General features: G+C 40.6%; 1 protein-coding gene across 2 annotated transcripts in view; it reads right to left on the bottom strand.

Annotated features, from left to right (window-relative positions):
• ptch1 (patched 1) overlaps positions 1-14,300 on the bottom strand; it is a 63,759-nt gene extending 49,459 nt beyond the window's left edge. The window contains exons 1-2 of one of the 2 annotated variants that reach the window (XM_008418343.3): positions 13,712-14,296; positions 11,565-11,757 (exon numbers count right to left, since the gene is read on the bottom strand). In XM_008418343.3, coding sequence (XP_008416565.1) covers positions 11,565-11,757; positions 13,712-13,882 — 364 coding nt within the window. In that variant the 5' untranslated portion in view covers positions 13,883-14,296. Of the gene's footprint in view, positions 1-11,564; positions 11,758-13,711 lie in introns of both variants that reach the window. The other variant, XM_017306869.2, reaches the window with a different exon arrangement.
• Positions 14,301-14,536: the final 236 nt, after the last annotated feature.

Consider the following 14,536-nt stretch of genomic DNA (forward strand, 5'->3'; position numbering starts at 1 on the left):
CAGTCAAAGCAGACTCAAAATTTCGCAAGCTCTTTTAGGTACAAAACATCCAAAACTGCAATTTTACAACATGGTAAAGGAGTATTTAGTCAGCTCTCCATGACATTTACCTTTAAAAATCTAACCAAACCGAAACATACATTTGCTGCCATTTTTATTGTTCTAATACAGACTCAAATTTAAACTGCAAACTCCTCAATCATCTGACAGAAAATATTTACTCTCTTTTCATGCCTTGCATGTGCTTGTGTGGTACTTTGCTGTTACTGCCAGATTCTGTGACGACGTGTTGCAGGAATTGCAATGAACTATAAAGCTATGTATGTAACTGCGGTAAGCCAGAGGGGCTGCATAAAATTCCAGCGACTAGCACACATACATACATGAAGACACACTTTGGATATGTTTGCAATAAAATTCTCCACACTGCAGCCTGAGATGAATCAATCCACACTCCAATCTCTCTAAGTCTACGGCAGATTCCGTGGCCAAAACACAAACACACTACTGCTACTATACTTCTTTCTCTCTACTCCAGAGCACGCGCGCACACACACACACACACGCGCGCGCACACACACACACACACGCACACACACACAAATGTGCTCCCTCTCCTGTTTTGTACTTCTCCACCCTCCTGGCAGCCAGCACTGTGAGGGAGGGAAGAGAGGAAGGGAGAAGGAGGGTAGGGAAGGAGGGAGGCCAGACCACCCTGCTCTCATGGCAGGGCTGAGTGTTTACATTGCCGTGGCTCACTCTGTAATACATCTGGCATTCTGAGGCCACTCTCTCCAGCCAGGGAGGGGGGAGAGGCAGAAGAGGAGGGAGAAAAAAAGACGCTTGAGTAAAAGAGAGAGTCCTTTCTAGCAGTGGGGAAAGAGGAATAGAGGAGTAAAAGAAGGAGGTAAAGTTGGGGGGCATGGTGGTAACTTTCTACACAGTCTCATGTGGTCGGTCATTTGCAGGGCTCTGGTTTTTGAATAAGAGCGCCTGAAAGAATGCAGAATGTAAACAGAGCACTTGGAGGCATCTCAGGAAGTTGTTTGTGAATGGGAGTGTGCTCTCATTTGCAGCATGCGCGCACACACACACAAGCATACACACGCACACACACACACGGATAACTTCACAACTCGAAATGGCAATGCACTTTAACTTTCGGCCAGGTAGGGCTTTCAAATACCGGGGAGCCAACTTGAGAAAACATCCCTGCAAAACTCTGCTTACAGAACCATAGGCTCAATGTTCCTCCAACACCACGTCCCTCACCAATCCGCCTGCACTTTTCATCAACTCGTAATGTTTAACACAACCCACGCAGGAATGTTATTCCTTACACCAAGGGTTTAATCCTGTTTGTGGCTAACTGATAAACACACACTTAATTGAGTGCAGTTTGTATGAGCATCTGAGCGCGCAGCTGAAGAACTACCGTGCAAGAGCAAAACAGATGACACGAGAACGATAGGCGCCTACTGTGACTTCTCAGCTAACTGGGAAAAATATTGGGTGTGGGCACACTTTTTTGTGTTCTCAGTGCTTGCGGTTCTTGAATGAAAGCTTCAGAAGAAAAAAATACTGCAGTGGGGGGAGAAAAAAATATAACATGCACGACAGGAAGAAGAAAGAGATAAAAAGGAAAAAAAAACACTCACACAAAAAGGGACGTCTAATTAGCCTGCACTGGTCAACCACCTCGTCATTCACAGAACCAGAACCTCAAAGCCTCTCTGCGTGCAACAACAGTTTTAGAATGTCTGTGTGTGTGTGTGCGTGTGTGTGTGTGTGTGTGTGTGTGTGTGTGTGTGTGTGTGTGTGTGTGTGTGTGTGCGTGTGTGCGCGTGTGTTTGTGCACATGCATCCATGCATGTATCACTGCTTTTATGCACATCAAAAGCTGAATAATTCAACCATGCAAAACCACAATCGTCTCAGCTGAAGACGCCACATTCTGGGAGGCGCTCCCCCCTCCTCTTCATCTTTCTCCACGAGGAGTTTCTCTGCAAGCACTTAACATTAAAACTGCAGTCTTTCTCACTACCATTCCCACCAAAACAACCACCAACTTGGTCGGCTCTGCTGTTAATCACAGCATGCACAAAAGCGGAGCACAAAGGAAGTGGATGTGTCCTCATTATTAAGTGTATTGATTGATTATGTGGATAAATAATAATGAAATACTGCCATCTCACATATAATTTATTTCAATATAATTTTGTATAGAGCTGCCAGTGGCGCAGTTGGTAGAGCTGTTGCCTTGCAGCAAGAAGGTTCTGGGTTCGATGCATGGAGTTTGCATGTTCTCCCTGTGCATGCGTGGGTTTTCTCCGGGTACTCCGGTTTCCTCCCACAGTCCAAAAACATGACTGTCAGGTTAATTGCTCTGTCTAAATTGTCCCCAAGTGTGGGTGAGTGTGTGCATGGTTGTTTGTCCTGTGTGCCTCTGTGTTCCCCTTTGACAGACTGGCGACCTGTCCAGGGTGACCCTGCCTCTCGCCCGGAACATTAGCTGGAGATAAGCACAAGCAGCCCTCCCGACCCCACTAAGGGACAAGGGTGCAAGAAAATGGATGGATAATTTTGTATATTGCATCTTTTTTTCATGAACTGGGGTTTTGATCCCTATTTGGAGAAGTCAAAATAAGGAAAAATGACTGATTACAACTCGTACTCAAACCAAAATTTATCCATCAGCAATTTCCTGCTGAAACAAAATATTTACTGGCGTCACATAACCAGGACTACGAGCAGTTTATAAAGGCATCTTTTAAAATCATTGACTGCAATGGCGTGTATGAATAGTCTTAATCCAGGCAGACCTAGAACAGGTATGAACATGACCAAAAAAAGCAAAAGGACCAATTTGTGAAAGTGCAAAATGTTTACAGTGACTTTTTTTTTTGCAGTTCAGCAAAATACCCACTTTAATTACACACATCAGTCAAATTATTAGTAATGTGGTTTAATTTCTTGTTACCACACACAATAATGAGTCAATCACATGACAGCAACTCAATGCTTTTAGGCATTAAAGAATGGCTGAGGCGATTTGCTTAAGTTTGAACAGATCGTGGGTTTTAAGTGTCTAATGGTTGTTGGTTCAGAAAAAGCTGGTACAATTATTTCATAAAGTGCTTATTTTCACACACAACTGTCTCTCAGGTTTACAAAAAAAAAAAAACAATCTGAAAAAGAGAAACTACCCAGTGGTTATCCAAGACTTGCTTAAGATGAAAGACAGACCAACAGTAGCCCTAATAACCACTTGTGCAAACCAAGGACTGCAGAACACATGCAACACTGAAGCAGATGAGCTGAACCAGCAGATGACCACAGCTGATGCCCTTTCTGTCAGAAAAGAACAGGAAACTGATGCTGCTTCAAACACAGACTAGACAATAACAAATTGAAAACATTTTGCCTAATCCAATGAGTAGAAATCTCATTGGATTAGGCAATTAGGAATCATTGGATTCTCTGCTCAGATGGCAGAGAATCTGAATTTGGCATAGACCAACATGAAACAAGGAATCCATCCTACCTTGATCAGAAGCTCAGTCTGGTAGTAGTAGTGTAATGGTTAATGGGATATTCTTATTACACTTGCAACCCCTTGGAACTAAATCAGCATTACTTAAATCACAACAGTTAACCCCAGCATTGTAGTATTGTTACTGACCACATCTATTCTTTTATGAACAGATGCCTACTTCATGGCTATTTCATCAAGTTAAAACAGAATATCACAATTCAAAATGATCTCAAACAGGTTTGTTGAACATGACACTGTACTACAATGGCCTCTACCATCATCAAAGCTCAAACAAACTGAGGTGATACGGTACAACAAGTGTTTTTGATAATAGATGTGCAGGGCCAAAATCCCTGAAGTATGTTTCTGACACCTTGCTGAATCTATGGGACAAAGAATAAAGCATCTGTGGAGGTCCAATCCAGGACAAACAAGGTGTACATAAAAGTGTCTTATGACTGTATATTCTCTGAATTTAAAACACTGGTCACACACACCGTATATCATACAAAGAAATCTGCTTGGAACCATTAAAATCTGGGAAACTATAATTTATTTTCAGTTAGGGTGCTCATAAACATCAGTTCAAAGATTATACCTCAGATTTACTGCCCTCTGCTGGACAGTTCTTTTCACACAAAAATAAAATAAATGCCTTTTCAGACTCCCTTCTAACAGTCAGGTTCAAAAGATGGACCTCTTCACTTCAGTGCCTTGGTGACAGCTGCGACTTCTGCTGCATTTCTTGCAGCTCCCGCCCTGCAACCCCCTCTGCTGTGAGTCTTCACTCTGCACCCAGGCCACAGGGTGAGTATCAGGTGAGGTTTTAAATAGCGGGGCCTCAACGAGATGACCTCAGGGTCTCTGGAGTCCATGCCCGTGGCCCCTGGCCTCTGCACTTATGCACCCAAAGAAAGTGCTGCGGGACCCCGGGGCCTCTCGTCAGCCCGTAGCCATGAGACTACAATTCATGACTCTGTGCCCTCAAGTCCACACCATAAATCTGGGCAGTGTGAAGTCGTTTCAGCTTGAATTGGGACATTTCCGTGAATGCAATGACCTTCACTAGCGCCAAGAACAACTCCAGCTCATCTGTTTCATCAAGTTCAATCTATGCCAAGAGCTTGTAAACTTTTTACCCACTTCTTGCTACTTCTCTTTGCCAATCAGCAAATTGAGGCGCTCTCCCATTTCAAAGTCAAAGGTGCGGGGGACTTCAGTAGTACAGCAGGCCAATGTTTGTTTGATATCTTTTTAATGAGAGGCAGGCAATGGTTTTATTTTCTTTACAATTTGGCCTTGGCCTCTTGATACTCTGAGAGATACCATAATTTGCTATTTGTGGCCAGGAAGAACAATAAAGCCTTCGTGTTCCTCCAATCCATGTCTCTTTTCTCTGACAGTTAATCATTACACTGATTTGAAATCGAGGGTGCATCTTGAGTTGAACACTCGCCATGAGGCATTTTCTCCAAAGTTGACTCCAAGCAATGTTTGTGTGTGGGGGAGATCAAGATAGGACATCACAATACTACAACTTCCTGCTGGAGCTAATCATTTCCTGTGAGTGGCACAGTGAAAATAAACACAGAGCTTCTCAGCAGTGTGGAAGCATTCTGACCTAAATCACTTTTTTCAAAGTGGACTTAAAATATCACTACCAGGAAGACATGAGTCCGTTACCGGTATATCGCAGTTTAAGTAAGTTATAAGTCCAAAACGTCAGAATTGTTCTGTAGCATAGTTTCTATATTTTAAAGTCCTATTGATGGGATGTCAGAGAAAGACCCGGAGAGACCAGGGTTTTTTCCAGCTTTATGGAGGGTAGCCTGATATAATCCTGCCCCACCCAAACCTATAACTGCCGGTCAACAATCTGAAAGAAAACAACAAAATTAATCTCATGCATAGAAGAAGATCAAATTCAAAGTAGGATTATCCATCACTCTTACAATGTTCCAAAACAGCCGGAGTTTGGGTACCACAGTAGATAGCTTGACCAATTAACCAACTAATTACTACTGATGAGCTTTTTATGCTTGTATTATGGTATAAAGGGCAGAACAAATGTATATTTTGCACAATATTCACTGAAATGTATTTTAGATTTTTAAAATGTAATACCAAAATTACAATAAAGATAATATTAACAGCAATATTGTAACTCATACTGAATATGAGTTACAAAAATAGCATTTAAATTAGCAGCAATAATGATAAGCATTTACTTTAAATTAATAAAATGTATTTTTGTTTTACATTTTTGCATAAGAAATTATATAGCATAAAAACATGTAATAATTACTTCAGATTATCAGGCTGTGAAAACTGAAGGAGCATAATCCACCATTCAACTTTAGATAAAATATTGGTCGTGCGACAGTCAAGAAGCCAGCTGCAGGCTAGACCAACTAATTAGTCAGCTAATATTAGCTCATTAGACTCCGAGTTACGCTGGAAGTCTAATTAGCTAATTGCACTTATATTGTTCACCTCACTATATGCCGCACCCACAAAGTAAAAAAAAAAACAAAAATCTGGAAACGTATGTCTGTCTATAAGTCTCACCAGGCTATAAGCCGCTGGCATCTCCGCCTCTCTCGCAGCCCTCCGTCTCCAACGCCGAACCATGGATTCGTTCACGCAGAGCTTGTATGCAGCGGCTATCGATAGCCTTCAACTTAAAAGCGGCATCACATGAACTTCTCCTGTGTGGTTTCCATGATGAGGGGGTATGAGTTTAAAAACATTTCTCAGTCGTGCCTGCCGCTAGCAGTATTCATGTATATGGCTGCTAGCATTACATGTGCTTGTTGTAAATGAAAAGCAGCACTTTCTTCTTTGATTTCCAATTTTGACTTCCAATTATTCACTTCCTGCTAAAGAGCCCCCTGGCGGTTGAAGAAAAATCCACAGAAAAACCGCACCGGGCTATAAGCTTATGCTATAAGCATACAGGGCTGTAAGTCCGGTATAAGCATACCGGTTCAAAGTGCGGGAAAAAAGTAGCGGCTTATAGCCCAAAAAATACAGTACTCTTATTATTTTTGATATTATACATAGATTTTTCTTGTATTATTTTTCTATTTCTTTTCATCTACTTATTTTATTATCATTTTTGTACAGCACTTTGGTGCAGTTTTAAACCTGTTTTTAAAGTGCTATATAAATACATTTGACATTGACAAAATGTATAAAGAATATTATTTTGCATGGTATAAATATTCTTGCACTTGCAGTGGTAAACTTTGGTTATTTATTCTTTATATGGATCAAAAACAAAATACCAGACTTTGAACTTTATAAATGAAAATAATCTAACGGTAATAATCACATCTTTATATAGTCATAGGAATAACTCCTGTCTTAGTGTTTCAATTAAATGCAGCTAGAGTATTTTTTGTTTCAAGTATTTCTAAATACAGTGCTTCTTGTTGAGGATTTTTTACTATCCCATACCTACAACCAATTCCTTATTGCTTGAAAGATAAAATACCGGCTGCGGCGTTGGCACAGGGGTAAACCGTGACCCACGTATGGAGGTCTTAGGCTGTCGCAGGTTCAAGTTCTGGCCTGATGACCTTTGCCACATGTCTTCTCCCTCTCTGACAGCCTGCTTTCCTATCTGACAACTGTCAAATAAAGGCCACATAGGGGCAACCTTTAAAGAAAAAAAATACCGGCCCCTCCATGTTTTCTCACAGTTCAGGGTGTATAAGGAGACAATCACCCCTTTGCACGAGTATGTGTCTCACTCCCAATTTCTCTCTGTCACTTTGTCTAATAAACAGAACTTCCTGTGTCTGAGCATTTATAAACAGTGCAGAGAGAGTGCAGTGAGAAGAGACAACCCCTGCTAATGCTTTTGCACGTGACAACACGTAGAATAAACACCCAAGACAAGTGCTGTATGCAGTTGATGGTGGACGGCTGGGGGATTCTGGCTACAACCAAGAAAGCAGGCAAGAATGAACCCCAAATGAAATCATGCAGAGTTCCAACAGTATTGTAGCGTATGTGCGTCTGTGGGCCACACAGCTTCCCTAGGCGGGGTCGTCCATGGGTCGCCTGCGGAGGGCAGTTTCAGATGAAACATAAACAGCTGGTCTGTCCTCTTCTCCTCTCGCCTCTTTTTCTTTTCGGATGATGGGCCAGTTCCCCCAGCACGGCCCAGCACAGGGCTCCGCGGTCCAGGCAGAACTAATCTATCCCTCAGCTGTGCAGTCTAATCTAAACAAACAGATCTCTCCCTACCAGCATCTGGAACCCCTCATGCACCGGGACCAAGGAAACCACCAAAGCACTGTCTCCTTGTCAGTGTATGTGTGTGAGAAGGTCCCTTTTTGTAATCCAAGTGTGTGTGCATTTTCACTAATGTTTCCTAGAGATCCCTTTACTACCAGTACCTGTTTCACTTGAAATTAGCTTGATTTTATAAAGATCAGACTGTTTGGTTGGGTTTGCAGTTTCAACAATTTTTTTTTGTGGTTGTCTTAAGAACAACAATAAATGTTAAGCGTGCTTCAGAAAACATGATGGAATGCAGTCATATCACAGTTGCTTATTTGCATCAAAACACAGTAAAAGTTGTAGTGAAGAAGCCAATTTGGTCATGAATAAGGGTTATTTTTTATGACAGCAATTGTTAGTGTCAGATTTTTGACTGTGTGCAGTGATTGAATTGTTGCAAAAAAAAATGCATCTAAATGTATGACATTAAATCATTTTTATTAGCCATACTGGTCATTGCTACCAGACTATTGTAAGAATAAGTACAAAATTGTTTTCCTTGGCTCTTTTTGTTTCATATGCATAAACAAACCGCTTTGTATCAACGTACCTAACCACTAAGAGTCCATTTGTTTATTACAATAAGTAACTACAAAATGCTTAAATCTTACTCAGAAGTTAATTTAGTTGTACGGTATATTCTGAAAAATGTCTGTCATACCCTTTTTCTATTGATTGTGATTCTAATTAAGGTAATCCATATGAGCTCAAAATTTTATCATATTTTGGGCATTTGCTGTGATTGCCTTTTTAGGCAAAAGGTACAATTGATGCACGGTGTACATTCAGACAGTGTTAGAGAACACAGAGCCTGCGAATAGCTCAAATCTGCAAATACCTGAGACCCATTTTCAAACAATTGTACTTGCCAATTTTAATAGTTCAAACACAAAATATACCCTAATACACATCAATTAGTACTATTAAAGAAGCTAATATCGGCAATATTTCATATCCATTCCCCAGTGGGGGTGGTAGGGGGGGCACAGCCAATCAGCACCAAGAACAAAGAATGACACTCCTGGATTGGCCGCTTTGCAAATGCCAGCCAATAGCTTGTTAAGTATCATTGCATCTAGGTACCTCACCATCCAAAGCTGCATTTTCTTTAAAATATTTCAGATATGCTCTACAAAAATAATCCACAAGTAGGTGAATCTGCAAATACTAAAGCCTGAAAAACCAGGGGTCCAAAAAATATTCTTAAAAAAAAATCACCTTATTAAACTGGCTCCTTCATTCGAACAGTGTAATTCAGCGGTGCATGTTCCCAGATAAAAGGTGTACATAGAATCAATTAAAAATCGTACTTTGAAACACATTTTTTTGATGTTCTCATGAAAATAATGATGAGAAATGGTTCAAATCCCAGACGTCACAAACTCAACCACGCTGGAATTTTTGGGGATTTATAAACAACAACAATTAGAGTTTATCATTATTATGCTCGGATGAGTAATTGTGATGATATTGTCTATGATAACTTTAAAAAATAGGTAATTGAATGAAAATTTCTATTTCTGATTCCCAGTACCTGTCAAATGTAGTGAAATACAATAAACTACGACTCCTGTTCAAATCAAAATAACTAAGCATAGTCCTGGGGGTAAATAATATCTGTTAAATTTAACTTATTTTCCCACAATTCAGTGCAGCAAACTACAGGTATGAATTTAGAAAATTACTTTAAATTTTTGGTTGTAAAAGGAACTTTAAAATGTTTTAGTTGTTATGACAGGTGATTTCCTTTTGCATTAGAAACATCCATAAAACAACAAAAACTGCCAAAGTAGTAAACTGCAAAGGAACACAGTTTTTCATGCTACTAATGTTCAAACTATAACATTTTTACTATTCAGCAACATTTCCACCAAATATATCCATTAAGTTTAAAACGCCTTATAATATGCAAACAGATCAGATTCTGACTACTGAAAAATATGGAAAGTACACCAATAGTGCCAAAATAAGATTAATTTGCAGGCAAAATCTCATTTAGCAACAGTCATAGCGGAGCAACACAAAACTGTAGATCAATAAGTTGTCTGGAGTTGCATTAGTAGTGAATTTCAGCTTTCCATTTTTGTTTCTATAGGTTTTTGTTTAAAGAATCTAAATAAGTCCTTTTATCATTTTAAACATATATGTCACCCTGAGTGTACAGAATAAACCAAGAAAACTGGGTACTTGGTCAACTAGTGACCTTTATAGTTTCAGTCGCTTTTATGTTGTTTACAGGTACTTTAGTAATATGCAGTTGCTTGTACTGTTTTTAGATATTTTTATATTCACTGTGTAATATTTTGTTACTGTATTGTCGTAAAAAGAGAATTCCCACACTGTGGGACTAAGAAAGGAATATTCATTTCCACCAAATGGACTTTCAACATATACTTTAGTATCTGCTAAATTAGAGTTATTTTCTTTAGTCTGCTCACAGTCTATAATAGAAAAATACTATTATTAGACTCCAGTAGGAGGTCGATCATAGTTATGTTGGTTTTATCAGGGGTCATAATCTGTCATATCACATATAAGTCAATAAACAAAACTGGTTTACAATTGTATTAAATAGAAACATAGAACCATACAAAGAAAATATGATAATAAAATATGATAATTAAAATTATTAATTTTTAAAAATGATAGCAAATGTTTATTTTGCCTAAAAAAAAAACATTGAAATGCCAGAAAGACTGAACAGATTTATCCTAACAGCTAAAATACATTTTCTATCACTCCGCCATAACATTCTGCATTTCCTGTAACGCCTTCTCGCCCCGGTCCTCCTGATCGTGGTTCTGGCATGTGAAAACTGTGTGATCCTCTGAGTACAATCAGGAATGTGTGTTTGAAGAGGCTACTTTCTGCACAAAACGTGATCCAACTGCGCCTGCGCAATGCATTAGAAGACCACTGTCTGCCAGACCCCTGCAGCAGCACGCAAGGATGGGCTAGGTCTGCAAGCCCAGGGGAAGAGGTTGGGAGTCCGTCCGCTTTGACGCTTAAGCTTAAAAAACGTGGATTGTTTTCACATAAAAAAGGAATGAAAGAATAGTATAAAGGTACAAAAATGTATGCAAAAAAATATTAATTCATTTATTCAAATATACAGTTCAGTTCCAAATAGCAGATTCTGTCTTTTCATTCATGAGTGGAACAGCCAACTTGAGCCATATGTACAGGAATGCAGATCAAAGAGGGAGAAAAAAACTCAGCCTCATGCCTTTACCCCCAAAGAACCACCCATGCATACACTCTCTTTCCCTCTTTTAAATTTCTTCATTTGCCTAAATTCTCTATAAGAAAACAAGAAGAAAACTGAGTGACACTTCCACCATAGCTCCTGTCCGTGCTTTGCTATTTCCCTGCAGCCAGAAACAAATCTTTTTGGAAAGTTGAGAGCTGTCCAAAACAGGACCACACACACAGCCTCTGAGCCTTCAACTGCTGGGGGCTGGCTCTCACACACACCAACACATACACACACTCACAAAATGGCGGCTTTGACAAAAATTTCCTCAACTCCAAGGGCTGCTTATGAGCCTAATTACAACCTTCTTCACGGGTGACGTTATTGTTACCTCTTGCAAATCCAACACAGTTTCGCTCGGCCACTTTCCAAGACACAAACTTTAAACAATTCTCCTTAAAAGTCTTTATAGCTGGTGATTTTCGTACATACACTCAAGAAACTGTGCGACTTAACAAAAAAGCCCATAGCCAAACATCGTCTTACCTTCCACCCAGAGTTTCTCCACATCCGTTTCCAGATTAGCTGCCCTTAAACCCACGGCAAAAGCTCCAAAAATCATAAGGCCCACAACCAAAAACTTTCCACAGTTCTTTTGTATGTAACAGCCGAGTCTGAATAAAAATCTCTGGAACTTCGCTCTCAGCCACAGAGGTGCTTTCCTCCCAGTCGCCTTCCCCTGTGATAAGACAAAAGAATGAAATTACTGCCAATGAAAGCAAACCGATTACACTTACCTGACCAGATCAAAGCCATTGGAATACAGAAAAAGAGGTTATTTACACACATGATGTGCATAAAGTAACAAATTTTACCCACAAAAACACATCTGAGGGGGAGTTAATGTTGAGTAAAGATGCACCAATCAGACTTTTCCAGGCCAATACAGATGTGTTATTTTTTTTCTTAGAACTTTAACATATAGAAGCAGAAAAGAAAGATCAGTTTCAGATATAATATTTTGGTATCTGACCTGCTGATCACAGATCGGAGGCGATCAATGAAAAATTGATTACCTCAATTTTTCTGAGGCAAACATACGAACGGCAACCACACGTCGGCATAATCTGATTTCTGATCCATTGATCAGCACATCTTTAGTCATTAGGATTCAATTTGATAATGCACGTGAATGGATTTCTAAACAATAAATCTCTTTATTGACCCATCATACCCAAACATACACATATTGGTTGTACATAGAGTGCTGTCATTTCACAGCTGCAATAATAAGCTATGGATAGAGTGAAACTGAACAGTTTGAAACTGGTTTCCAGCTGGATGTCGATGGAGGTAAATGATGGGAAAGAACCGTCAGCTTGGCCTCAATCATTTCATGAAGATCTGCAATTACGTACAAACTGGTGTCCTACTATACAGAAATGGTTGACTCCAATAAATAATATCTACTAACAGGACATGATTTTTGGTCTGCTCAGGGGTAATAACCTATTGTATTGTACAAACGTGGACTATCCTTAATAACTGATTATATTTCTCCAAAGTTTTTAAATATACTTCACTAGAACAAAGAAAAAGAAGTACTTGATCATTATTTATGTATTGGATACAAAATTATCTATTTACTGGTTCTGAATGGAAGTAGACTTCTGAGTGAAGGTCAATGCATGGCTATAAGAATATAGTTTCCAAATAATGATTCCAGAAACTTTTGTGATTCCAATATTGAACATACTGATTTTGTGATTAGATGTATCATGCAGCTCTACTGTCAACTTATAATAAGTCTGTGGGGTTTTGACTTAATCTCTTTAGCCATTTATTTATGCCTTTAAAAGAAAAACTCAACAGGAGTTTTATATCTGAGAGCTTGAAACTTCAGTTATAAACACATGGCAGATATCCCACTGCACAGAGACTATTGTATTCTAAAGGGAAGCAGTCTATGAACTGTCCCTGGGGTGGCTTTCACTTCCACCGTTGCACGCCCCACACATCAATAGGTGATATTAAATACCCTGAAGAGTGCATGTGGTTAAAACCCACAAATACCACCACACACGTTCACACACACACACAGACACACACACACACACACACACGCACGCACACAGACAGGCAGACAACCCTTCTCCCTGTGGAGCTGGCCGTGTGTTCCGGTCTGCATGGGGAGTGGAGAAGCCAACACAAGAGAGAGAGAGAGAGAGAGGACGTGTGTGTGTGCGGGTGCGTGCGTGTGTGTGTGTGTGTGGGGGGGGGGGGGGTTACTGGCAATATTTGTGAACGGAAGAGAACAGCCACATGGATTTTCAGAAGACTCATCCAAGTTGAGATACCTGTCAGAAAAAATATATGTACAGCTGTCTTTTCAATGTTTAATAGGATAAGATGCGATGTTTTTGCCATGTGCGTTATTAGTTTGGATGCAGTAGTTTCTGTATTGATAAACACAACAAGAAGCTTGTTTCACATGCGTTTGAAATAAAAATAAGCACATTTTTTTCCCCTTCTCACGTCCATGCTTTCAAGCACGTCATGTTACCTAGTAGCGACTGGACATAAAGTTTGGCCACTTTACCCCCCCCCTCCCCGACCCCGACCCCGACCCCCGGTAAATACAATGAAACAGGCACCACGCAGCTCTCCTGTAGTGAAACATGAGACATAAGCACCTCTGATATTTGCTCCAGAGCGAAGCCCGCATCGCAGTAACTCGGCCGCTGCAAATACTCCAAATCCAGCGGTGTGCCGCGGGTATAGTCCCCCCTGTTCCTCCGCGTTATCCTCGGCCGATCGGGGTCTCTGTTTTCCTGCTCGAAGGGCGCATTAGCAGCCGAGGCCATGTTGCGGGGACTGCGAGGTGGTTACCGTTTCCCACTTTATAGTATTTCCCCGAAAGCGTGTAGCGATATCCCGAGGCGACAGAGTTTCACTCGTGGAGACCTCACACCCGTGAAGTGGGACTTCATACTCCTGTTGGAGACGGCGAGTCAAAGTCTGCGCCTTCCATCCCAACATTTCGTGATCCGGAGGTCTCCGCCGCTCTCACCGCTTTCACCTTGTCTCTTAAAAAAAGAATTTGAAAAAGGGGGGAAAAAAGAAAAGAAAACGACAAAAAAAAAAACAGAAAGTTTCTCTCAGAAAGCGAGGCGCGCAAAGGGATTCCCACACACAAGTGGTCGCGTATGAAAGCTCGATGGTCGCAGCATTCTGCTGAGGTCTATGTGGTCTTCCCCTGGGCCGCGCGTCACGGCCAACTCTGAGATTCAATAGAAGAGGGAGAAAAAGACCTCTCTCCGTTTGGAGGCAGAGAAAGGAGGAGGGGTGAGAAAAAAAAAAGTCTCTAGATCCCGCCTCTGGGGCTGTCAGATCGCAGGACTTTCTTGCATCTGATTGGTTCCAGAAGGGCAAAAATTACTCAGCAAACACGACTATTATTAGCTGCTTAGCAACAGCTCACTAAAGTAGAGAGACCACCCAGGTGGATGGACCTCGTG

This window comes from Poecilia reticulata, chromosome 9 (assembly GCF_904066995.2).
Source record: "Poecilia reticulata chromosome 9, P_reticulata-male-v2, whole genome shotgun sequence".
NCBI lineage: Eukaryota > Metazoa > Chordata > Actinopteri > Cyprinodontiformes > Poeciliidae > Poecilia > Poecilia reticulata.